The sequence below is a fragment of the Nomascus leucogenys genome, chromosome 22a (assembly GCF_006542625.1).
Source record: "Nomascus leucogenys isolate Asia chromosome 22a, Asia_NLE_v1, whole genome shotgun sequence".
Classification (NCBI taxonomy): domain Eukaryota; kingdom Metazoa; phylum Chordata; class Mammalia; order Primates; family Hylobatidae; genus Nomascus; species Nomascus leucogenys.
The window spans coordinates 91,374,317-91,401,427 of NC_044402.1; the positions used below are offsets into that span (position 1 = coordinate 91,374,317).

The 27,111-nt window shown below is 39.9% G+C and overlaps 1 protein-coding gene and 1 long non-coding RNA gene across 2 annotated transcripts in view; one reads left to right on the forward strand and one right to left on the reverse strand.

The window, feature by feature from the left end:
- Window positions 1-892: 892 nt before the first annotated feature.
- LOC115832459 lies at window positions 893-12,496 on the forward strand. Its single transcript, XR_004027968.1, has 3 exons — window positions 893-922; window positions 11,076-11,288; window positions 12,354-12,496. It is a non-coding gene; the product is annotated as an uncharacterized LOC115832459 (long non-coding RNA).
- STAT4 (signal transducer and activator of transcription 4) overlaps window positions 9,741-27,111 on the reverse strand; it is a 150,092-nt gene continuing 132,721 nt past the window's right edge. The window contains exons 16-25 of the mRNA XM_030803606.1: window positions 21,268-21,351; window positions 19,396-19,494; window positions 16,350-16,485; window positions 14,718-14,767; window positions 14,088-14,182; window positions 13,662-13,798; window positions 13,129-13,320; window positions 11,642-11,708; window positions 11,163-11,271; window positions 9,741-10,031 (exon numbers count right to left, since the gene is read on the reverse strand). Coding sequence (XP_030659466.1) covers window positions 10,005-10,031; window positions 11,163-11,271; window positions 11,642-11,708; window positions 13,129-13,320; window positions 13,662-13,798; window positions 14,088-14,182; window positions 14,718-14,767; window positions 16,350-16,485; window positions 19,396-19,494; window positions 21,268-21,351 — 996 coding nt within the window. The 3' untranslated portion in view covers window positions 9,741-10,004. The remainder of the gene's footprint in view (window positions 10,032-11,162; window positions 11,272-11,641; window positions 11,709-13,128; window positions 13,321-13,661; window positions 13,799-14,087; window positions 14,183-14,717; window positions 14,768-16,349; window positions 16,486-19,395; window positions 19,495-21,267; window positions 21,352-27,111) is intronic.

Here is a 27,111-nt window from a genome sequence, read left to right on the forward strand (position 1 = left end):
GATCCCAGAGAGGCCGGTCCACGCGGCCCGCACGCGCGAGTGTTAGCTCTGCACATGACGGAAGGCGGAGGTGCGGGTGGCTACCATTTCACCTTAGAGGGAGGGAGGGAAACGGGTCCTGATTTCTGCACCTGAGGTGCTGGAAACCTTACCCCTGCACTTCCACCGTTTCTTTCCTTGTCCTGAAAAGGTTTCTTTTACCCGCTTCACTTCGCTATCTACACAGTTTGCACTTGCACTAACTCAGATCTTGTCCTGTCTGGTAAACTCTGACCCTCAGCCAGCCTAGGTAGCTGCCCTTGAACCAGAGGTTGGGGTCTGGCAGTTTCTGTAGGCGTCCTTAGACTCGGTCTGCAAGGGGCTTGCCTCTTTCTTCTGGGGTCTTCTCGCCCCCGTGCCTTCTCATTTATGGTGATTATAGCAGAAGGAACGTGGGAGAAGTATAATGGAGAACGCTTAGTCACTGGACAATGATTTCGAAAGTTCGGCTGGCCGAGGAAAACAGTTTTGTGTAACGTCTGACTTACCCAATGGTTCTAGGAGGCACGAGACTTTCTTTGGGCTCTGCTCGCCTACTCTTAAGGGGCTCTACCTTCTTAGGGTGAACTCGGCACCCACCTAGAACCTCCAGTGTGTGAAAGGGCCTACCTCATTGGGCCCCAACCTCCAGCCTCTTGTGAGAGTGAGGACCAGCCCCCACAATGGCTGCACACAAACAAGACCCTAAGGTACAGAGTCCTGCTATGCAAATAGACGTTTATTTTCCCCTGTTAGAACAGGACCAGCTATGTAATTTGCAGGGAGGGCCCGTTGCAAAATGAAAATGTGGGGTCCCTTACTCAAAACTAATGAAGAATTTCAAGAAGGCAACAGGAGAGCATGGAGCCCTTCTGAGTGCCTGCCCTGTGGAAGCCAGACCTAGGTGGGGAATTTGGGGGTATTTCTTGTATAGCAACCTTGTTCGATGTTCACTTAAATGAAGAAACAAATTTTATAACACCGCTCACCTGTTTAAAAGCCTCTGCTGGCTTCAATTTGCAATAAGAATCCAGGGTCCTTAGCGTTCCCCATAGGGCCTGCCAATTTGGGCTCACCTACCCCTCTTACTCATCTTATCTCACTCTCCCCATATTTCATTAGGCTACCCTCAATCCCCTTGGCCTCTTTCTGTTCCTCAGATACCCCAAGTTTTTACCTGCCTGAGTCCTATGCATACATACACTGGTCTTTTGGGATGCTGTTTTCCTGACTTGTTCATGGACTGCCTCCTTCCCATTCTCTAGGTCTCAGCTCAGTCATCATCTCCTCAAAGACACCCTCACTGATTGCTTCTTCCAGTGACTGTATCACACTTGCAATCCTCATAACACTTCCTAAACCTATCCCTGTTTATTATTTGTCTGTTTTCATCTCTCCTCACCAGTGTGTAAGTTCACAACAGGAGGGACTTTGTTCTGTGTTACAGCCTTTTCCATCCAGTATTCCATGAGACAATTCAGTCTAATCCCCCAGGGTATCCATGTGTGTAATGAATTCCCTGCTCTCCTGTATATCTAGAATGTCACTGTATGCCATCCCTGGGAGAACTGAGAAAATCGTCAAGCAAATCACTTTCTGTGTCTTGTGGTTCAGAAACCCTGGTTAAGCAAAGCAATGCCTGATACAGGCATTTTCAAATATTTCGAAAATATTTTTTGAATGAGTAAATGAATGTCACTGACCAACACTGAGATCAGGAATCACAGGTTAATTCAGCCATTCAGATCTCAGCACTGGCTCTAAGACCTGTGGAGCCACAATTGAGGGGGGAAGAGAATAATGAGCATGCATAGCACAAAAAACTTCCCTAAAGGATTTTTAATGAGAGCTCTCTACTCCTTCACACCCCTTCCAACTTCTCCCCTCTCTCTGCCCTCTTTGGACGGCAGAGTTCTTTCCGTTTGCAGCAGTCTGTGAGATGTCTAAGAGGATGACTGTCAAGCCTGACATAAGAGTGTTGTGGAGGGCTTTTTTTGTTTGTTTGTTTGTTTTTTTTTTTTGAGACGGAGTCTTGCTCTGTCGGCCAGCCTGGAGTGCAGTGGCGCCATCTCGGCTCACTGCAAGCTCCGCCTCCCGGGTTCATGCCATTCTTTGTGGAGGACTTTTACTAGGGGCAGTAGTAGTAATCCCCTTGAGTGCAATGGAGAGTTTAGGGGAAATTTCAGGAACACTTGGTTCATCTGTGAGTAGGTAGATGTCTAGGATATTAGGCATGCATGAGATAATACCTAGAATCAAAGGGAAGTTAGAGTGAGCTTATAAACAGTGTAATTCTAGACAATATCTATTGAAAGTTCAGGGTGAGGTAGGGAGGAAGTCTTCTCTATGTGATCAAAAGCAAGTGTGTTTTGGTTAATCAGGATGAAGCATAACATTGGGGGCTGTTTCATGATTTTAGAGTTTGGAGCTGTTATGAAGAGAATTTCAGCTTAGTTTTGCAGGCAGCCCAAGGAGCAAAGGAAAGGAAGGAACTAATGACTGTTCTCGATGCGTTCAAACACCAAACGTTAATAAATATTTATTCAGGGCCAGATTGTACTAGATTCCAGGGATATAACTGTGAGCAGGGCTGTCTTGGTCCCTCTACATACAGAGCTTGCTTAGAGTCTATTGAGGAAAATAGATGATACCATTTACACCAAAGGAGATAAGCACTGTGCCGGGGATGTAGAGGATGCTATGGAGGAAGTGTGGGATGACCTGAGCCATGCGCACACATGCGTGCGTGTGTGTGTGTGTATGTGTGTGTGTTTGGCAGGAAGGCTTTCCAGAGCCTGAAGAATGCGTGAACATTATCCAGGTGCAGGGATATATGGGATGGGGTTGGAGAATTGAGAGGACGTGGCAGGGGAAGCAGAGAGAACATGGGCCATCAAAGAAACTGAAAGTAGTCAGTTTTGTGTGCAGATGTTTTGGTGGATAAGAAGCTGTTGGGGAGGAGTGAAGACAGATGAGTTGAAGACTAAGAGGGGACTAAATAATATGTGACTTTGGAAAGATCTGTTGTGAATTGTGGTCTTCATCCAAAGCTGGGATTCTTAACTAGTTTTTGTGACATGGACCTCTTTGACAGTCTGATGAAACCTGTAAGTTTTTCAAAAAATAATGTTTTTAGTTGAATAAGATAAGATGCATAAGATTCAAAAGAAAAGCAATTACATTGAAATACTGATATCAAGCCAACTTTGTGATATATTAAAACCAACTTTGTGATATAGTAATATAAATGATTCTTTTTTTTTTCTTTTTTTTGAGACAGAGTCTCACTCTGTCATCCAGGCTGGAGTGAAGTGGCATGAGCATGGTTGGCTGCAGCCGAGACCTCCTGGGCGATCCTCTCACCTCAGCCTCCAGAGTAGCTGGGACCACAGGTGCATACCACCACACCTGGCTAATTAAAAAAAAATTATATATATATATATATATATATATATATATATATTCTGAGTAGAGATGGGGTCTCCTTGTGTTTCCTGGACTGGTCTCAAACCCTGAGGCTCAAGTGATCCTCCCACCTCAGCCTCCTAAAGTGTTGGAATTACAGGCATGAGCTGCTGCACCTAGCCATGCACTTATTTACTAATGGCATTAAATAATAGGATTTAGCAGTGGGTCCAATTATTGCAATTTCAAAATTGTGCTTAGCATAAACCATATTTTGAGATGACTTTAATAATTATAATATGATATAAATGTGGTATGGTTTATGGTTTGCTGCCCATATAATTGAAGGAAATTAACTGTAGTTAGAAGTTAGTGGAAATAAAACTGTAACTTTTGCCATCTAAATTCATGAGCCCTTTGAATTCTGTCCATACACCCCAGACAAGAACTGCTAATGCAGAGCATTATGAGCCATTCAAAAATTTTAAGTAGGGAGTGAAATTATCCAATTTAAGTAGAGCCCTCTGTCTACATATGAAGCTGCATGAAATTGTTTCTTATATTTACTGTAAGGAAAGAGAGAATGTCCTTCCCCATGTTTTTATGGCACCCTCTTTGTGAGTGCTCTGGTAGAAATCTTCTTATAGTGGTGGTTACACAACTATATGAGTTTGTCAGAATTCATAGGCTGACACACCCAAAAGGGTGAATTTTACTGTATGTAAATTATATGCCAATAAGCCAGACTTTAAAAGGTGCATCAATAAAATCAATAAATGTTCCTGGTCAATTTGGAAAAAAACATATCTTTACTCTGTGTCAGAAATTGGAGCGTGTGTGCACAGAGGCCAAATGCTAAGTGTGGACTGTTTACAGCTAGAGCAGAGTACTGGGATGGTTTGACCTCTAATTCTGTTTCTTTTACTGTGGAGAGTTGCACGGGCCTCCCAAACTGCATGAGGTAAAGAAAAATCCCTTGAATTTGCCAGAGGTATATTCATTCTTTATGATTCTTTGGTGGGGTGGGGTTCTTGCCACCTTAGATTTTGATGAAAGTCATTGGCTAGTTGCCTTCTTTCAGCGTGTATTACAGATGAAGGCATTGATAATCAGAACAATTAGTTAAAGTGATTCTTTAAAATAAATTTGAAAAGTCATTAGCAAAATATGTATCTGTGATTGATCTGGGATGAGTGAAAGGAGAAGTGAAAATGTGATTAATATTTTGAAACTAAGTCTATGTTTTATTTCAATTTCATTAAATGCTGCTTATTTGCAACTAGTTTGTTATGGACTGAATGTTTGTGTTCCCCTCTGAAAATTCATATGTTGAATTGCTAGTCCCCAAAGTGATGGTAGTAGGAGGTAGAGCTTCAGGGAGGTGATTTGATTAGGTCATGAAGCTGAGCCCTCAGGAATGGGATTAGTGCCCTTATGAAAGAGACTTTGGAGATCTCTCTAGCTCTCTTTCTACCATGTGATACAATGAGAAATTGACAGTCTGCAACCTGGAAGAGGGCTCTCACCAGAACTAGACCATACTGGCATCCTGATTTTAGACTCCCAGCCCTGAGAACTGTGAGAAATAATCTGTTTTATAAGCCATCCAGTCTATGGTACTTTGTTATAGCAGCCTGAATTGACTAAGTCACAAATGGCAGAAAAAAATATTCTGGGGTAGGATTTGGCCGAAACATGGTCCAAACTCCCTTCCCATTGCATTTCCTGCTCATCTGGCACACCTTATCTTGAACCAAACAGGTATCCCCAGGACTCCCCTGACAAAACCTCATTGCCCTCTTCTATGGTTTGGATGTTTGTCCCCCCAAAGCTCAGGTTGAAATTTGATCCCAATGTTGGAGGTGGGAACTAATGGGAGGTGTTTGGGTCATGGAGGCAGATCTCCCATGAATAGATTAGCACCCTCTGGGTGTCAGGGAGGTGACTTCTTACTCTATTAGTTTCTGACAGTGCTGGTTGCTAAAGAAAACCACGTGCCTTCCCTACTCCTTGCTTCCTCTCTCACCATGTGATCTCTGCATATCCCAGCTTCCCTTCCCCTTCCTCCATAAGTAGAATCAGCCTAAGGCCTTCATCAGATGCAGGTACCAGTGCCATGCTTCTTGTACAGCCTGCAGAACCATGAGCAAAATAAAGCTCTATTGTTTATAAATTAGCTAGCTTTGGGTATTCCTTTAAAGTAACACAACACAGACTAAGACAGAAAATTGGTACTGAGGACTGGGGGTTGCATTAAGGATACTTGCAAATGTGAAAGTGGCTTGAAACTGAATAATGGGCAGAGGTTTGGAAGAGTTTGGAGGACTCAGAAGAAGTTTGGAACTTCTTTTTTTTTTCAGACGGAATCTCGCTCTGTTGCCAGGCTGGAGTGGGCACGATTTTGGCTCACTGCAACCTCTGCCTCCTGGGTTCAAGTGATCCTCCTGCCTCAGACTCCCAAGACTGAGACTACAGCTGTGCGCCACCACGCCTGGCTAATTTTTGTATTTTTTAGTAGAGACAGGGTTTCACCATGTTGGCCAGGATAGTCTCGATCTCCTGACCTCGTGATGCACCCATCTTGGCCTCCCAAAGTGCTGGGATTACAGGTGTGAGCCACCGTGCCCAGTTGGAACTTCTTAGAGATTGATTTAGTGGTTGTGACCAAAATGCTGATAGAAATATAGACAATAAAGGTCATGCTGAGGATGTCTCAGATGGAAATGAAGAACTTACTGAAAACTGGAGCAAAGGTCACCCTTGTTAAACAGTAGCAAAGAACTTGGCTGCATTGTGTCTAGGCCCTATGGCTTTATAGAAGGCTGAACTTAAGAATGATGACCTAGGGTATCTGGCAGAAGAAATTGCTAAGCAACAAAGTACTCAAAAAGTGGTGTGGCTACTTTTAAAAGCCTATGCTAAATTATGGGAGCTAAGGAATGACTAAAAAGTGGAATTTATAATTAAAAGGGGAGCAAAGCGTAAAAATTTGGAAATTTCATAGCCTGGCCATGAGAATAGAGAGAGCCAATAGAGAAGGAAAGAGCATTTGTAGGCAAGGAATCCAAGGGTTTGAGGAATCTGAGGGTGCTACAGAGCAACCATTGCTAAAGAGATTAGTGTGACTAAACCAGAGCCAAGTGTTATTAGTCAAGACGATCAGAAAAAGGCCCTGAAGGCATTTCAGAAACCTTTGAGGCTGACCCCTCCATCACAGGCCCAGAATCCTAGGATGAGAGAATGTTTTGGGTAGAGGACAGGCTTAGAGACTGCTCCCCTGTGACCAGTCTGCTGCTTCCTGTATCCCCACCACTCCAGATGGCACAGCCATGACTCACATGGCCTCAGTGGCCCCAGGTGTGAGTCATGTCACAGCTCTGGAGGGCATAAGCCATAAGCCTTGCTGGTGTCTACACAGTATTAAGTTTGCAGGTGCCCAGAATGCAAAAGTCATGGAGGCTTGGCAGCTTCCACTTAGATTTCAGAGGATGTATTGGAAAGCCTGGATGCCCAGGCAGAAGTCTGCTGCGGGGACAGAGCCAACACAGAGAGTCCTCCCTGGGGTAATGCCTAGTGGAGCCATGGGATTGGGCTGCTGCTGCAAGGACCCAAGAATTATAGTCATCAGCAGTGTGCAACCTCAGCCTGGAAAAGCCACGGGCATTCAACTCCAACCTGTGAGAGCAGCCAGTGGCCTTGGGAGTAGGGCTGCTTGAGACTGTGGGAGCCCACTCCTCATACCAGTGTACCCAGGATGCACGACATGGAGTCAAGGATTATTTTGGAGCTTTAAAATTTAACATCTGTCCTGCTGGGTTTTGGACTTGATGGGGGCTGTTACTCTTTTTTTTTTTTTTAAATGATTTCTCCCTTTTGGGATGGGACTGTTTATCCAATACATGTACCACCATTGTATCTTGGAAGGAACCAACTTGTTTTTGATTTTACAGTTAATTTGCCTTGAGTCTCAGATGGGACTTCGGATTTTGAAGTTGATGCTGGAACAAGTTAAGACTTTTGGAACTATTGAGAAGGGATGATTATATTTTGCAACATGAAGAAGACGTGAGTTTTGGGGGGCCAGAAGAGGAATGCTATGGTTTGGATGTTTGTCTCCCCAAATCACATGTTGAAATTTGATCCCAATGTTAGAGGTGAGATCTAATAGCAGGTGTTTGAGTCATGAGGGTGGACTCATGAATAGATTAATACCCTCCTATGGTATAGGGCATGAATAAATTCTTACTCTGTTGGTTCTTTTAAGAGCTGGTTGTTATAAAGAGCCTGGCACCTCCCCACTCTCTCTCTCTTGCTTCCCTTCTTGCCATGTGATCTCTACATACACTGGCTTCCCTTTGCCTTCTGCCATGAGTAGAAGCAGCCTAAGGGCCTCATATGCAGATGCAGGTTCCATGCTTCTTGTGCACTCTGCAAAAACAAGTAAACCTCTTTATGAATTACCTAGCCTCAGGTATTCCTTTATAGCAACAAAAAATGAAATAAGACACCACCACAAAAATGATTTTTGGAGTACAAGATTCACAATCTTGGGAAATAACTCTTAACTCTGGGGTCAATAATTTAGTTTTGATTTTCTGAATCTAAATAAAAATAGCCACTTATTGAAATTTATAACATGGCCATTGTCCATATTATGGAAAATGAACTACAGACGTCCTTCATTTGCTACCCCCAAATAACAATGATGACTGTGATCACATAGAAAACCTTGGCATTCAGCTACCAGGCTCTATATTGACAAGCTTTTTAAAACTTCTATGAAATAGGTAGGAATCCATTGTACTTTTGATAAATTCCAGGGAGCAAAGAGCCTCTGCAATCTTTTTTGTCTAAATCCAAGTATTTAAGAGCACTTCCTGGAGGAAATTACTTCTTTAAAGATAAAACTGTAATAGTCATGCTCCAGTTTAAAGTATTTCATCCAATTCTGCTGCCAGTTGATACATAAGTGTCAGGCAAATTTTAGAAAACTGGGTTTTGTGGAGAGAAGTAGAGACTGCGAGGATGCACTTCCAGTTAGATGCACCCTTCCATCAAACAGATGCCTCCACCCTAAAAGCATTTAGGAGCCCACAAAGGAGTAAAGGAACTGGCCTTGGGGCAGGTGGAGAGTTTTTTCCATAGGAACAATCTAGGAGCCAGTTGGGCACATGTGGGTGGGATGAGATTGCTCAGATGGAATCTCTCTAAGGGAAATGGCAGGTTATAGTAAAAGCTTTTTTTCCTTTGAACTCTTTTCCATCAAACATTAGCCTCTGCCTATTTGGTTTGCCTGGAGGACAGGAAGTGGGCAGAAGGAATGAAATAAGAGCCCTTCAGAGGGGGCTGCCATCTCTGACTCTGCAGTCAGGGCTCACCTTGAAACCTGGTTCTGGATTTTTCTGCCGCTGGTCATGGCAGATGCCTCAGTAGCATTACTTCCTTAACTGATTCAGCAGCATCCCCAGGGCTCAGCAGGCATAGAGAGCTCTCCAGGTCTTGAGCACTGGAGGGCTCCATGCCATTACTAAGGACAGCAGCTGGGCAATGGCACCACTAAACATCCAGTAGGGGTGAGGCAAGGACCAAAATAGACTTGCAATTCACATACATTACTATCCAGGAAACCAACTACCCTTCCTCTTTACTAGAGAAAATTGAAGGAACGGAATATCTCATCCTAAACCTCTTTCCCCAGTCTCAGGTTGGATTCATAGGACCAGAGAGACTATTAGAGCTGGGAAAGATCATAGAACCCACATAGTCTAACCTCTTCTAGAGATGAAGAATGAGCAACCTATGAATAAAATCAGTCACCCAAGGCCAGAGTTGTTATTCTCCTAGTCCTCATTTCATCCTCCTAGTCCTCATTTCATGAGGTTTTTTTAATTATTATTTTTTTAACCCATGTGTCTGCTTACAATACCTGTAAAATCAGTGCGGTTTGCCCAAGATACCACCAGGAATGACTCTGGATCCCTCCTCCTGTGGAACCAGCAGCTGTTGAACCCCATAGTTGGAATAATGTTGACATGGCACTAAGGAGGCTTCATAATTCAACCCTGGATGTCTCGTGAATTTCTGCTAATGTCCCATCACGACGTTCCTCTTGGATCTACTGTGATCACCATGCCTGCTAGCATTCATCATACTGATTGGCTTATTTGGCTTTTCCCTCAGGCCTTCTTGCTGAGATGTAGGTATGACTTTGTTATTCTTGACCTACCCTGAAACATTAACACTTACATCTTCTAGCTAAAATCGTAAGTAACACCAGAGAGACAAAATCAGAAATAAACCAAACACAGGCAAGCGAGTCTTCTGTTAATATTGTTATTAACACTGGTTTCTTAAAGTTGTCTCATCTTGCAAGTTTATCTGAAGCTTTGGTTTCAAGCATTTCAATCACAACACTCCCAAATGGGGAGTGCCACGAGAGTGTGAAGAGAGCTTCAGATGTCAAAGATTTCCTAGAACCTGGTATTTACAAAGCCGAAGAAATAAAATGTGGTTGTTGGGCAAAGAACAGTCTTTAAACTTTTTCATTTGCTTCTTTTCTTGGTGTGTCAGAGTTTACCCTGTCATTCAGCAGAATAAGGAGACTTCATCTAAAATTAAAAATGAAAATAATCTTTGAGGAAACTACTGGTTTGCAAATAAATCGCTATTTCTTGCGCAAATAAACATCCTCTTTTCTACAAATTACTCCATAATTTTTCTATTACCTAGTTAAAATACTTAAACTAAGTATTTGCAAAAGTAAATGGGGTTGATCAGTCTAAAATAAAAGGTACCTTTCAAGGAGACAGAAAACTGTTTTAAGAAAAAGGCCTGTTTATCCACCAAAAACATAATGAGGAAATGGGTGCAAAATGTAGCAAATGTTCAGTTAGACATAAATAACTTGATGATTTAAGGGAACTAACATTAGAATAAGCTATCAAAGGAAAGTGAATTTTTCATCTGTGGAAATCTTCAAGAGAAGGACTAAAAGCCAGCCAGACAAAAAATTTTTTGAGGCTTAGGGTCTCTCCAAGTTTCTATTATATTATTCTGATGTATGTTCACTTTCACGTAAATTGGGGGTTTGAACCCATTGACAGTATTGGTGGATAAGAGCAAATAGCATGCATCCCAAATAACATTATTGCATTAAAGATTATGACTCTGTTCTCAAAAAGGAAAAGGAGAGCATTATTATGCCATTGACTATTATTCATATATTATTGATGAGGCTCCGGGTTCTAGAAATGCAAGTCATAATCAAGAAAAATTGCAATTTGTGATGTTTGCACTGTTAAGATAGCAAACTGGGTTTACTAGATAGTAAGTAACTAGTAAACTAGTAAACTAGTAACTAGTAAAATAGTATACTAGGTTTATAAATATTGACCAATAAATGCTGTTTGCTAAAGTAGAGAGTGGTGGGGAGTGAGGGGGCCCATGGTGCAAGTAGGGATAGTGTGCTTGAGTAGGGTATAGGAATATTTTGCCCTCTGGTGGTTTCTGGTGGAAAGAATGTAAAGCAGTTTAAGTAAGTGAAGGTGTCTGCTTTCAATACCCATAATATCAGCAACACGCAGGGCCATCCAGACACCTTTTGTGTTATGCTCATGAATTTGTTCCAGTAAATGTGTTTTCTCCCTACCCAGGCAGTATTTCAGCCCCTTTGATTCACACACCACCTTTGCATCATTGGAAATGCCTTTGACCAGCAATGGAAAATAAAGGGAACATACTGCAGTTTCAATTGTTGTGGGACTCAGGTTTTCTCTCAGCACCGCATACACACTTGGAGACATGGGAAGAAGGTCTGATGGAGAATATGTCTCCGTTGAATCACTTCGGCTTAAAGAGATAACAAGGTCAATATGGACAAAGATTAAAAAATAATAATAGCTTACGGTGACTTACTATGTCAGGAACTCATTTCTAGGGCTTCATCTATTTGTGACACTGAGTTATCTAATTCATCATTTCATATCAGAACACTCAACTTACTATGGCATATATGGCATATAAAAGGGGAATTTTAGAATTTTAGGCACAATAGATTGTGGTAAGTGTGCCCTGAAGGCTAGCTTTATGTATTAAAGGAAATGGGATGTTGCACATTACAATGATTTGTTCTCAGTTATGTGTACTCTGCTGTACCTTTAAATCCCCTATAGGAAAGCTTTTTATAAAAAATATTTTACATGTGACTAACATTACTCACATTGTTGAGATGGGGATAAAAACGGAAGGAACATAACCTTTGTCACCCCTTTCTGTTGGTCTTGAAACTGGAAAACAAAAAGGCACAATATTGGGGAAAAAATGTCAATATTATCAATAAAACTGGGGAAAAAAGAGTCTAGAAAAATATTAACAATGATAAGAGGAAGAGAGATAACTCAGTTGTTCGGTGATACACAAAAATGTTTTGTTAAATAGGGGACACAATCTTTTAGATAAGCATAAAATGTGCAAGAAGAGAAAAACAAATCTCTTGGCAGGCCTAATCTGACTTTACATATTAATGCCTCTAAACTGTGTGGGAAGAATCAACTCTATTACCTGTTTTCTACGTTTCATTTACGTTTGATTATAAGGACTGATTGAGTCATGTTTTGGGAGATATAATAACCCAGTTCTTTTCATTAAAATTGACACCAGTCAGAACCTTATGATTGCAAACGTTCTTGAAGTACAGACGTCAGTGTTCCCAAAAGTATCATTGTACTGTAGTAAGTCATGTGCAAACCTCACCTTGGAAAAATTTCCCAAACTTCTCTCGTATACCATGTTGAACTAGTATTTGTTCCAATTTTCCAACCCTAATTTGTTGCATTGATATTTGTTATTTCATTTTTATCAGTTGTTGAAAGTCACTGAAAAGCCACAGTTTTGTTTGATTTTATTTTCTTTTGTATTTTTGTTTATTTCAGAGGGCATGAAGTCAGGTGGCTGCAAGTCTGTGAGTGACAACTGTAGGATATTCTACATGATGGTGCCCAAAGATTTAGTGCTATAGATGAAGATTTTTATGGATTGTATACACTTTCATTAAAGAAACAGAATGGTAAACGTACCTTAAAATTACATAGTAATTTAACGAATTTTCTTTTATGTATTCAACAAATATTTACTGAATGCCTGTTTTGGCCAGACATTGTTCTAGGTCCTTAGGATACAACCAGGAAAGGTAGGGCGGGAGTGTGGGAGAGGGAGAGGATGAAACACAGATCCCTGGCAAATGAACAAACACCCTGAGTTATAAGACTACAGTAAGGTTAAAAATATAAAACTTATAAACCCCGGGGTTCCTTTGCAATATACAGACTTGTTTTACTATTAAAAGCTTCTCATCATTACCCCCTCTTTCTTTTCCTTTCCCCCAGTCATAGACATGAAGTCTGCACCACTTCTGTCTTACAAAGGAGAAAACTGAAGCTCTCCAAGTGGCCGTGAGAGGCCCCCATGGCCACAGTGAAGTTTAGTTACAGCTGCTTATTACTCTGTTAGTGTTAGAAAGCCCAGCGGTCCCTTTTCAGGAACTGCTGACATACCACTTCATTTCTAAGGCTTTGACCTCCATATGCCCTTAGATCTTACAAAAATCAGAGTAAATAAAACGGGAAGCTTCATTTACTTTGCTCCAATATGAGGTTATTTTCCAAAATCTTAAGGAAAAAAACAAACAAACAAACAGAAAAACCTAACCTTCGCAAGGCTGGGAGCTGTAGTGTTTACCGAAGGCTTTGTCTTTGGGAATGTCAGGATATAGGTACTTCAGAGGGTTTTCAGGAATGTTTTCAGCCATAATAACTTTGTAGTCTCGCAGGATGTCAGCGAATGGCAGAGCAGACAACCGGCCTTTATTGTAGGGTTCTACAGAGTGGAATCTCACTTCCCCTTGAAAAACAGAAATTGGAGAAATATACAGGTTCCTGTACACATTCCTTGTGACCATTTTTTTCCCTGCCCACATTATCTTCATGCCACTGGAGTGACTTGTCAGTTCATGTCACTTCAATGTCAGACCTTCTGCTGTCTGGACAGTATAGATTGTGCCTACAATAGACTTTTTGGAATTCATAGGTACCCCGTTCTGAGACAACTGCAACTACTAATATTCAAGCCCACTGAATACATCACAAACAGATCAACACACCATACACTTCCAAAAACTGAAATCCCAGTAACCAAATTTAAGAAAACTAATTTCACATGAATAAACATTAATGAGTATATACCATTTTCAGAATGGTCCACCCAGGTAAAAGTTATTCCTCCGAGATGGCTTTCACTGAATCTTAATAAAAAGGTGCCAGGCATTTTATCCTTTAGCAAGAGCCGTTCCTTCTCTTTGCTAACAAAGCCCATGACATACCTAAAAATAGAACATGCATGATTTCATCTGATCATTATTGAATTTTCACTTATTGCATTTACAAAGAGCAGACCTACAGTTTGTTTTGAGTGTAATCAAAAGTTATTCTTACCTGAAATACTCATATATAGATTAATATACCTAGTGATACTCCACAAAGAATAAGAAATTGCAACTATTTTTTTCTATGGTACTAAACATGCTTAAGAGAAAAAGAAAGAAGAAAACCAATAATAACCGAAAAAAAGAACATAATTAACTCATATGAAAAATATAGCCTATAACTTACCCATCAATCCAAAGGGGAAGAATGTGTTTCTTAATTAGATCCAATATTGCTTCAAGCCATGTCCAAAAGGTAAATGATTTACCAGGTAAATGTTCCTATAGGAATAAACAAGCACATTAAGACAATGATTATTTAAGTAATAATGTTGATATAATAATTTAAGTTCAATTTTCAACAAAATATTATCTTTAAACTGGACAACACCTTAATTTCTTTAAAAAATATTCTTGGCCTGGTGTGGTGGCTCAGGCCTGTAATCCCAGCACTTTGGGAGGCTGAGGTGGGCAGATTATGAGGTCAGGAGATGGAGACCATCCTGACTAACACGGTGAAACCCCATCTCTACTAAAAATACGAAAAAATTAGCCAGGCGTGGTGGCGGGTGCTTGTAGTCCCAGCTAATCAGGAGGCTGAGGCAGGAGAATGGCATGAACCCAGGAGGCAGAGCTTACAGTGAGCCGAGATTGCACCACTGCACTCCAGTCTGGGTGACAGAGCAAGACTCCATCTCAAAAAAAAAAAAAAATATTATCTGGGAAATTCTCAAAACCCCAGGTAGTAATATAGACTTAGAAAGGAACATTGTATTAAAAAAATGTATCTAAATGATGTTTCCCCGACTGTTTGTACCTTGCAGAACTTGGCCCAGGTAAGGTGACCATCACTGTAGCTAGATTGGACTGAAATGAAAGGAAAGAATGAGATTTTTCATTGGACAATGAGATGCTTCAATTTTGTGCTCAGTTTAGATATTTTGCCTCTTCCCTTTCAAGCATTTCTTAAGCACTTGATAATGGGTTTGCAATGTACTGAGTGCTAGGTACAGTATAAATACAAGACATCATCCTTGCTCCTAAGAAATTTATTATCTAGAAAATAAGCTTTTTGGTGGAGGAGCTAACAATGGCTTTAGAAAGCAGGTGGGTATCTAGGATATGGATGGGTAGAATATAAATTGTCAGAGGAGATGAAGGAGGCCACTCTAGAGAGCAAGAGTAATATAGGACAAAGCATGATGGACATGGACAAGGCTCATATTGGAGACAGGAAGAGCTGCCTAATGTCAGTAAATGAACATTATAAAACAAATTTGTGTAAGTTAGGTGTAGCTAGATTACCAGGAATGTTGCCTATTAAGATGGAAAGAATGGACTAGAAATCTATTAGATAGTAAGTAGCCATTGGCTGTTTTGATCCAGAGCAGTGAAAGGATGCAAGAGTTTCCATCTAAATTTTTAAGGACGTTATACTCATAAGAATAATTTGATAAAGGTCTGAAGGGATATGGTTTCTACCTATACTACATGTTTAAAAGCTTTAGTCACGCTAACAAATGTTTATTGAATGCTATTGCTGCTTATGAATTAAATAAGGATCAAAACATGTATTTCCATTAAGTAAATTTTGTGATATTTTCCAAAGTCCTAATGTATTTAAGTACCTATTGATTCAAGAGTAGGTGCAAGTGGCAAGCATCCCAGCACCATGTGAGTCAAGCTTAAATCACACATGATTCTACTTCTGCACAAATGGATCTTTGGCCCTAATTTAACTAGAAATGCATATAGATCTAATTAGATCTAATTTTAACTCCTTTTTTTGGTGTTAAATATGTTAAACACTGACTTGTCAAAATACAAATCTTTTGGAGACTTTTTAGAAAATGTTTGGATTATAGTTGGTACATGTAGTACCAGTGACTCTATTTTGCAAACTTTAGAAATCTCAGTCAAAGCTAAAACTTTCTTGGTATGCAGAATTAAGTATTGCCCAGGTGGTTTAAAACTTCTATTACATTTCCTAGACCTGGTGAAGGAATCAGTCATTTTCCAGTTGGTTAATGTCAATTGAGACGTTCATATGAACGATCATATGAGGCACCATTAAGGGTTCACCTCATATTTAGTGGAAATATACCCTGGAGACTGGGGTGGGGAATAGACAGGGAGGGGCTTTAGACCTGGACAGGTCTGGCCTGCGGCTTGGTGCTGCTGTGTACTAGCCATGCAGCCGTGGCAAGTCACTTGACTTCTGCACTCCAATCCAGTCATTTATAAAATTGATAGAATAAGGTGAGCCTTGCAGGACTTTCCTGAGAATTAAAAATAATATAACACTTAGCTCTGTGCCTGGCAATATAGTAGGCATTGAATAAATTATGATTATCATCTTTATTATTAATAGTAGTTATAGCGTCCTGGTTATTTAAAATGCTTGAGGGCCAAAAACAGAGGCAAATCCTCTCTATCTACCAGCTCTCACCTGTAAGCTTCTCTGCCAGCATATTGAGTTGATCTGAATTAAGGCCACGACCAACGTACGATGAAAACTGCCAGCTCATCACCTCCAGTAGTTGACTCAATGTGGCAGGTGGAGGATTATTAAAGAAAACCAAGTTCTGAAATAGAGTCAAGATGATGATTTGTTAATTTTCTTACAGTGCGTAGCTAGTGACGTGTGAGCAGGGCAAGAGAGGTCTCCCCCTCTCCCCACACACATACTAGGAGTGTTGGGTGACCATTAGGTGATAGTCAGGCAGTTGTTAACTGTTTCTCTAAAGTCATAATTGGTCACAGCTGGTGCTAGGGAATGAGCATCTCCTAATAGAAAACACCTAAAACTGTTCAGCAGCTTCCCAGTAAGATCTCAGGAGTGGGGAGAAGTAACACAAGGCCTCTGAAGAATGCCAACCCCAAATCAAGAGGTCAAGCTGCACACTTGGCTTCTCAAGTTGCCCGCTTGGCCCTCTTCCAAGTTGTACTTTCCTTTCCTTCCTTTTCTTACTGTTCTAAAGCTTTTTAATAAACTTTCACTCCTGCTCTGAAGCTTGACTTGGTCACTCCTTCTGTCCTATACTCCTCAGTTGAATTCTTTCTTCTGAGGAGGCAAGAATTGAGGTTGCTGCAGATCCATACAGATTCACCACCAATAACAATTATGCTTATGACACTGTAATTCAATATATAGGATTCCTAATTTAAAGTCTTTTGGCCAACCTAAGTAAACATAAAATATCATCTCATCTCTGTTGTTCTTAAGACTGATGTTGTCTTTTCCTAAAAGTCTCCTTGTTCTTTGAGTATAATATAATCAGGGCTCTATCTTTCTTCAGAAGCATCACTTGACATCTCTTTAACTTTTCCGTATCAGTCTACTCATGCAAGTACTTAACACTGTCCAAAAAGTAATTTGACAGATACTCTTTTCTAAAACAATATTCATCCTAAACAAAACTTCTATCGTATTATTTAATTGGTTTATCATAGGGTTGGCACAAGTTTTACCTTGACCAGACCAATCATCCTAAAGTGCTAGAAATGGTAAAGTCCCAGGCTAGGGAAGGTGACCTTACACTGTTATGATTAACCTCAAATACCTATTTTATGGACATCATAGTAGCCTTTTCTTATTTGCTGTACATAATTAAAAAAAAAAACAGAGAAATGATCCCACTATGTTGTGCAAGCTGGACTTGAACTCCTGGGCTCAAGAAATTCTCTTGCCTCAGCCTCTCAAGTAGCTGAAACTACAGGTGTGCACCATTGTGCCCAGCTAAATAAGAGACTATTCTATGTGATTGACTACAGACGAGATTGTGCCAGAAACTGGGTCAACGATAGTGAAACATAAGACTCTGTCCCAGATTACTGGAAAACAGATGTGTGAAACTCAAGAAAGGTGTTTCAGGAAGAGGAAAGGAAGAATTCAGAAATCCAGTGCGGTGCCTGGAGAAGGCTGTTGTGAACATGAGATAAACTGGGCTTAGATTAATCAAGAAAAAAAAGAACCAATTCAAGATATTTCAGAAGGTGGGAATAAAAGAGGACACAGCATCCAACAAGGAATGGGCAATAGGAAGAGGAGGAATGAAGAGAAAGAATTTCTAGGGAGATGGTTTTTTGTGAACCTGAGAATGGTGCCTGGAAAAGTGACCAGAAAGCACAGAATATAATCAAGGCCTAAGGGCTTAGGTTTCAAAGCAGGATAGAATTAAGAGGAGAAACCAGGATTACTTGTTTAGACTGGTTCTGTAACTAGGCTGTGAATCTGTGTTTTAGGAGCTGTATATTATCTATAGCTCTAGATTCTCATCCTAGAGCCATGTAAATTTGGGATGATGGGTGTGATGACTTTGGTGCCTTTCTTACAGAAGGAGGTTGCTGAAGAAAGCTAAGTGCAGCACTGCTCTGTGAGGCTGGAGGACAGAGAAGTATCCCATCACTCCTTCTACTCCCTGGAGTTGGAAGAAAGCTGAACATGTGTAGATCTAATGGGGATCAGCATTTAATCTCAGGGGCATTGGCTGTCCTTCAACTTAAAGATCGGGCGATTTCTCTGGTAAGTTCTGCTCTTTTTGGGGCACCCTGCACAGTCTTCCTCTCTGCAATTAATTTGTCTCAGATGCTAGGGCACTTGAGGAGGAGAAGGAGTAGGAGTAGGGTTGAGTCATTTTCCTCATTGTTTCCTTATTAGAACATTGAATCAAAGGGAAAGAACACTAAGAGCTGATTCATTATGATCTTGTTCTTACTACTGGGATCTAAAGTAGAAGAATTCTTCCCTTTGGAGGGAACATTTGCTCTGAATTAAGAAGAAATGTTGTTATTTACATCTGACCTATTTTCTCTAGACCTTAGTGGTTTCCAGGACAACACACTGAGGTTTTGAAGGAGGGGTGCAAGGGGAAGTGCTGACTCATCTTTTTTGCCACTCCCTTCCATGGTTGTCTTAGAAGAAGAGCATCTATTCACTGCTTGCTTTGTGACTTGAGGCCAATTTTGGGTCAGCGTCACAACGACCAGACAGCATTAAAGCCCAGCGTGAGCCTAGGATGGATGAAATCTGTAATCCACTTGAAAATGTGCACTGTCAGAATACGATTAGGCAAGATTGATGAATATTCTACTTACTTACTTGGAAACCAATTCTCTACCTTTGTAGAAGAGACTATATGGACAAGGTGGGACCAGAGCAGCCGGGAAGGTAAGAAGTTTCCTTCAGCTTAGTTAACAGAGTCATAGGATGGCCCTGGAGCTCTCTGGTACGCACATAGTTGGGAGCTGACCAGACCCTCAGAAGTAACAAATCCCTGTTACTTTTGCTAGCAGAACTCTCTCAGGGTCCACATATATCAGAACATACTACTTTAAATATGACATGAGAGGAAACACACAACTAGAAATACTAGAAATAAAGCAACTGTCACCCCACACCCCACTGGCACACACATGTTTTGATGTAGATGTGTTTGTTGGCAATAAAACAAATCGAGTAGAATTAAAGAAGGTGAGGTAGAAATAGAGTCTACCTGGGAATCGTTGGTTGACACGTTGTACCAAATGATGGATGCCCAAGCATTAGGTAACTGACTGACATTGGAAATCATCACCACAGGCAATGAGCTGGTCTGGTTTGGGGGGAAAAAAGCATAGTTATTACAGGTAGTCCCACCTTACATTGATCTTATGCTTGACCCTCGCCTCTAAAGGGCCAATCTCAAGCCAGCCCCACACCTCCAGTCCTGATGTCCATGGTGCCCTGGTCACTGAAATGACCTGTGAAGGCCATGGAACTTTCTGAGCATGCATGAGTAAGGGCACAGAGAGGAAAGAGCAGGAATCCTTTCAGAGTGCTCAGTCAGGCAGCTTCCCAGTATCTCCCCTGACATCGCGGACACATTTATACTTTTTAAATGTCACCCACTGTCTCAAGTGCAATGTATTAGAGAGTCTATTGAATTAGCAACAATCTTCTTTATAAGTTAAATAAAAGAATCTATTTTAAGTTTATCTCTGGAATGAATCGGTACCTTCAAATTATGACCTAACACCTAATTAACATAAACACTGGAAGTGGGAGGTTTCTATTGTAAAAATAGGAGAGATAAGCTATGGGAGATAGGGCCGTCTGTGCTGTTGTTACAGAACTAACTCAATTTAGTACTCTTGGTTCTGTGGTTTTCTACTTTATGAAATAAACAGGCTTTTACAGATTAGCCTGGGAAACTAATCAACTTACAGTACTCTTTTCCCAATAACAGAAATCAGATTCCTGTAGATGGTAAAATACCCATTTGAGGAACTTTAACAACTCATAAAAACAGAGGTTTAGGGAAAGGAGGTGAGGAAGGAATCTATGAAAGCTTTTACAAACATATTACCATCATTAAGATAAAAGAGCAAAGGCAGAATTCTAAAACAATATACTCCACAATAGGATCATATTCAGGGTGTGTGAGATTGTGTTTGTTCATTCATGCACTCATTCATTCATGGTGCCCTGCCTTCAAGGAGCACATAGTCAATTCATGCTCAATTTAATCCCAAAAGTTTCTTTATTCTTTCTTTGAGTTTAGTGGTGATTGTTTTACGAGGATCAAAGCAACGTACTATAATGTTCCTATTATTTGTCTTTGCTCATTATGTTAGAGAAATCTTCCTTCTGTGAGATTTTTAGTACAAGTTAAATTTTTGAAAATATATTACTACAAAAAAGAAAAAGAAAATATATCACTACATGACATAAATTCAAGGCTACTTATTTATCTTTAGGCTTTCCACTGAGTGTTCATGACTCAGGAAATCCCAGAAAACAAACAAACAAGAACCCGAGCAACAAATTATTTAATGTATATAAAGTTCATAATGCCCTTGAGTTTTTCATTTTGTTTTATTTTTTATTTATTTATTTTTTTGAGACTGGGTCTCACTCTGTCACCCAGGCTGGAGTGCAGTGGCATGATCACCACTCACTGTAGCCTCCACCTCCTGGGCTCAATTGATCTTCCTACCTCTGCCTCCTGAGTAGCTGGGACTACAGGCACGTGCCACCACGCCCAGCAAATTTTTGTAGTTTTAGTAGAGATGGGGGGTTTTGCCCTGTTGCCCAGGCTGGTCTCGAATTCTGGGGCTCAAGCAATCCACCCACCTTGGCCTACCAAAGTGCTGGGATTACAGGTGTGAGCCACTGCACCCAGCTACCCACAAGCTTTTATCATATATATTTAACCAAAATATTATGTTAACTAGCGAATATTTGACATATTGACTTTCTAAATTAAAACAAAAGTAATGAATAGGGAATGTACTAAAACCTAGAAAAGACCGAGCTTACATCTATTAATGCTGACCAATTCTTGCAAATGTCATTAGTAAATAGTGTATGTTCTTGAAACACCTACCTCCAAATCTATGGTCAGGCCATAGAGGCAGATCTGTGTTTCAAAGGTTATGGAATGAAGTTCTTCAGTCACCATGTGACATCCCTAAGGGAGAGAGAAATAAATTGTTACCTCACAAATGCATACTCACTATCTAATAGAAGACTTGTTTCTATATAAATATATTTATTAATAAATTAATAAAGTAAATGCCCCCAAACAATCTCTATTATTGAACATTCCCCCTTAATGTTTTAAAAGTTATATACAGTTTGGAAAATCTTCATTTCCCCAAACAGAAAGATTTTAAGTCTTCAAAACAAGATAATTTCTGGCTTTAAAAATTCTAACATAGTTTTTTTTCAGTTGACATTTAGACAAGTTGTTCCTTATTTTAATATTTGAAAATTGGTCCTTTCGATTTACCAAATGTTAATAAAAGCAATCCATATATGCATAGGTATACAGATACAAGTCTTAGTGTCACAATGAATCTGTTCAAAAAGAACGCAAGACCTCCTTCTGGTTTAACATGGTAGATGGAGTACATGTATTTTCCTCTGTTCCCTCCAGACACTCCAATAAGGTAATAGCTGGAGTTTTATTCACTTTCCAATAAAGTGAAACTGTAATCTAGGTCCCTGAGTGAAAGGTAGGGGAATGTAGAGTGAGGGTAGAAGACAGAACCCAGGGGTTGAAAGCACTGAGTGCCCTGAGGCTGCAGAAAAGAAGACTGCAGACCAGGATATGCTGTAAGAACCCCAGCTCAGGCAGTGAGGTCTCCACCCCTCTAGACCTGGGCACAGGAGGGAGGTTTGCTCTTTGAAGCGGACGAGTCAGAGGAATTACAGAGGCTCTCTACATTCTGGGAACAAGGTCAAGCTGCAGTCAGGGGTTAGGTGCTGTGTGTGCTAAAGAGAGGAAGGTCCTGTGAAAGTTTACGGTTAAGCCCATGCTTGCCCCTTCTCCGACATCTACAGCCAGGCTTAAAAGCTCCTGGAAAGGTATCTGGGAAGTTTGCCAGACCAAGGGAGGTAACAAACAGATACTGCCTTCTACACCCACCACTGTCCCCCAACAACCCATTGAAACAGCCAGATTCCAATAATCACCCTAAGTCTACAGTTCTCAACACACACATAGAATTTTCAGGCTGTGTTTTAGTGACCTTCTCTTAATTATTAACAGCAAGCTAATGATCATCAGGCATTTGACAAAGCCTCTCACATGAAATAAGAATGCAAAAACAAAAAACTCAGAGGAAAAGCAAGAAGTAAAAAAAATAAAAAAAATAAAAAAAAAAGAAGAGTAAAAAAACAGCGAAAAAAGTCTACTGTATTCAGCTCAGTTTATTCAATTAATACATGGCATGTTGAAGGGGCAGATCAACCATTTGTAATGGGAATATAGTGCTTAGATACGGATTTGAACAAACCAACTGTCAAATGGCCTTTTTTGAGACAATGGAGGAATTTGAACAAAAAACAGGATTTTATTAAGGAAGGATTTAAAAAAAAATTGTTATTTTGGTTTTTGTGATAAGGGTATTGTGGTTAGGTTTAAACATTTCTTATATTCTAAAGATACCTGCTGAAGTATCTGTATTATACTGTACTATCTAGAATTTGAGAATTCCAGGAAAAATTTATGTATAGGTGAAAAATAGGTTAAATAAGATAGGCAAAATATTAATCATTGTTGAAGTTAGGTGATACTTAAATTCATTCATTGTATTCTCTATTTCTGTATATATTTGAAAATGGACATTAAAACACGTTTTTAAAACTATATAAAACAAATGTTACATCAGTATAACAAGAATAGAATATTATTGTAAGAAACATCCTGAAAATAATAAAGAACCACTTAAAATATAATAAGAGAAATAGACAAGTCAGTAAAAAGATTGGACATAAAGTAGAGGAAATTTCCCAGAATGTAAAACAAACAAAAAAACCCACAAAGACGTCAAAAATAGAATAGAAAAGATAGCAAATAAAGAATTAATACATGAACTGCAACAAAAAACTAACACAAGTTCCAGAAAGAGAACAGAGAAAATGGAGTAGAGGAAATATCAAAGACATAAACAAATTGTAACTCATATACCACTTATGAAATTGTTATAACCACTTTGGAGAACAATTCCTCAGTATCTAGAAAAGTAGAAGATGCACATTACCTATACATAATAATTCTTGTTGAATCATCTGATTCTGACTCATCTGCTACCAAATATATATAGGTCGAAGATTTTTTGCACTCATTAAAAAAAAGACATGTAGAAGAATGTTAATTGAAGAACGTTTATAGTAGAACTGCTTGTAATGCTAAAATGATTCATCAATAGGAGAATAGCTAGCTATGCTGTGTCTATTTATAGAGCAAAAAACTATACAGCATTAGAATAAATGATCCACGGCAACACGAATCAATGTAGGAATGAGTCTCAGAAAATATTTTGTTGAGCAAGAAAAGCAAGTTGTGATAAAATATATACATAAGGATGCCATTTATGTAAAATCTAAATTTATAATACAGAATAATATAAAGTACATAGAAACATGTTCATTCATAGAAAAAGTATAAAGGCATTCTTGAAAACAATAAACATCAAAATTCAAGACAAAGGTTATTGGGAGGTGGGTAGGTACAGAGAGGAAAAGGATTAAAAGTGGGGGGTGATGGGGATACCAGGTGTCTTCAACTATATTTGCAAAGTTTGAATTTTTAAGCTATTTGATGGATGTTCATGCTATTATTCTTTATGTTTTTACATGTTTTCAATAGTCTATAAAAATGAATAATACAACAAAACTTCTCAAACTAAAGGACATGAGTGTTCAAATTGGAAGGACCTGTGAATGGCTGGCACAATAAATAAATGAAGGGCCACACCAAAACTCATTGCTGTAAAATTGCAGGAAACCAGTTTAAAAGTTTCAGGAGTGCAGGAATAAAAAGGCATTTATAAATGATTAAGAATCAGAATAAAAGATAAGTAGAAGACAATGGAATAGTGCTTTAAGAATTAGGAGGAAAAATGATTTCTAACCCAGAATTCTATATCCAGCCAAACTATCAGTCAACTATGGATGGGAAACATTTTTTCAGATATGCAAGTCCTCTGGAAATTTGGCTCCCTAGTACTTTTTCTCTGGAAACTACTGAAAGAGTCTCTTTAATAAAAAGGAGACAGTAACCTAAGAAAGAGGAAGACATGAACCCAGCCAGGGGAAGGGGGTGGGACTCCCTAGGATAATGGTGAAAGGGAGTTTCAAAAACAAACAAACAAAACAATACACAAAAAGACCACAACCCCACAACTGCACAACAGGATCAGAGGGCAAGTAGCCAGGACTGGAGCCAGAAGACGGAGGGCTCCCAGAGCGATGTTGCCAAGAAAAAAAGAAGAAACGAACTCATAGATGGACATGTTTGACCAAATTGTAAGGAGTTTTCTAGTTCTGATGGAAAGTTTGGGGCTTAATTAGTGACAAGTACATAAATTAATCAAATGAAAAACTCAGGGAAACGATGAAATCCAGAGAAAACTAAAAGTAATACAAGAATGGAAATACAATCATAGTAATGCTATATGGCTTAGCTGTTAACAATTTTTATATAATCATAGTAAGGTAAACATTGAATACATTGAGTAAATGAAAATATGTTATATAATGATATTGTGAAGATGGGGGAGAATTTCTATGTGTGGAGAGCTGCTATAAGAAAGATGTAGCTTAATCTTTTATAGAAAATCAGAAGTTAGATATATAAAATTAAAAAAATCAAGAGATATCAGTATTAGCATGATATTTACAGCTCAAAAAATAATCACCTCTGGGGAGGAGTTTGACATAGAAAGAAGTAGGAAATTGCAGTTAGTCCCTGATGAAATTTTATAGTAGGTGAAAAAGGACCAGCAGTATTACTATCACCTAAAAGCTTGTAAGAAAAACAAGATCTCTGACCTCATTCCAGGCTTACTGAGTCAGATTCTGCATTTTAACAAGAATCCTGGGTGGAATTTGGGAGGAATTATTCTCAATGTGTGTATCCTCATTGCGTTTAATCTCAAAAAGGAGGTGGAAAATTTGGAGATATAAAGCTTCAACAATTTATAAAATGAGCCCTGGGAACATGTGAACAAGTAGCATTATCTATACCAGAAAATTCAGGGTGGGGGGATGGAGGTGGCAGGGTCACCTGAAAAAAAAGAAGGTCAACACTAAATATGCATTAATAAGTCAGAATCCTGTTTGCATTTGAAATTGGAAATAATAAAAACAGTCTAATGTGATGATATGAATAACAATTCTGTGATTACGTGGGAAGACTTCCTTGATAATGAGAATGCTACATTTAAGATTTGTTATTGAGAAGGAAGTAGATCTTTGTGATACCTTACATTGCCCGCAAGTAGTTATATTGACTAGGGTGCAATCACTTCTCACTGGGTTAGTAGAAAGTTATGTTTAATAAACATTCTGCCTAAAAATCCCTAAACCACCCCTAAAAGTACTCCCAGCACGTCAACACATCAAACAGCCAGTTCCTCTTCCTCAGCCCCTTTATGTTAAATACGTTGCTCTTTCTTTGGTTGAGCTTGAGATAGACTAGTTGTCTTGAGTGTAGGCACCCAGAAGGTGTATTTTTGAACAATAGAAAATCTCACTGCCCTCTAGGGAGGGGATGCTTACACTATGCAAAACACGAGACAACTGAAGAATCTACAACTTCCACTTCATGTTCACTAATGGGTGCCTTTCACATTATCTCTGAGTCCAATGGTGCAGAACATTTGAGAGGCCTCAGGCAAGTGCACAGATAGAGATCCAATACTATATGTAAAACATTTAACCATTATCAATCAAGTTAACAAACTGTTAACATATGGTCTAGCCTCCTGCCTTGACATAGCCTTCACATAACCTAATTGGCCAGGTTTTAGCTCCTCGAAGTCTTACTGGAACATGGTGGCACAGGTAAAGATAGCACAGGCATCTTGGGCCATTGCCTGCCCCCTTTGCTTCTACCTCTGTGAAGGGCCTCGCATGACCAGTGTGGCCTCTAGGTCTCTCCTGTGCCTAGACATGTTTGCACTGACGGTGTCAACTGTGCTTGGGAGAGTAGACCTGGAGAGGCCTACACAGGCCCTGGAAGTGGGCTTGAGGTCTTCCGGGCTGAGAATTCTGGGGTCCTGGATTCTGGGTGAGCACATTGCCTTAACCCCACAGAAGACTTTCTTTGTAGGGAGGACTGCAGCTGGGGGATGGTTGAAGGAAAACTTTTGGAGTTGAGGTGCTATGATATTGTGATATAATAAGAAATCTGTATTTGGTCCCTGCACCTGGTTGCTGAGACAGAGCTCCTAAGACCTTTCTAGATGGAGATGCTAGGTGAGTCTTCTGTTCTAAAAATTTGGTCTTTGACCCTGGTTCTTGACACAGGTTCCTAAGACGTTTGTAATTTCCTTAGTGATAGGATTGTCTGACACAGAGCTCCTAAATTCCTGGAATTTTCTGGCATTTTCTGTCCTAATGAAGTGTATCTTGGTGGGCTTCTAAATAGTCTCAGGATGAGGGTTGGTTGCTAGGGGAACCAATCATGTGATTAGAGAGTTGGAACTTCTACCCCACTCCCTGACCTCTGGGAAGGGGAGAGGGATTGAAAGTTGAATTCATCCACAATGGCAAAGGTGATCAACTTTGTAATGAACTGTATGTAATGAAGCTTTCATAAAAACCTCAAAGAACAGATTTTGGGAAGCTTCTGGGTTGCTGAAGACATGGAGGTGCTAGGAGGGTGGCGCACCTGGACAGGACATGGGAGATCCACACCCCTTCTCCATGCCTTGCACTG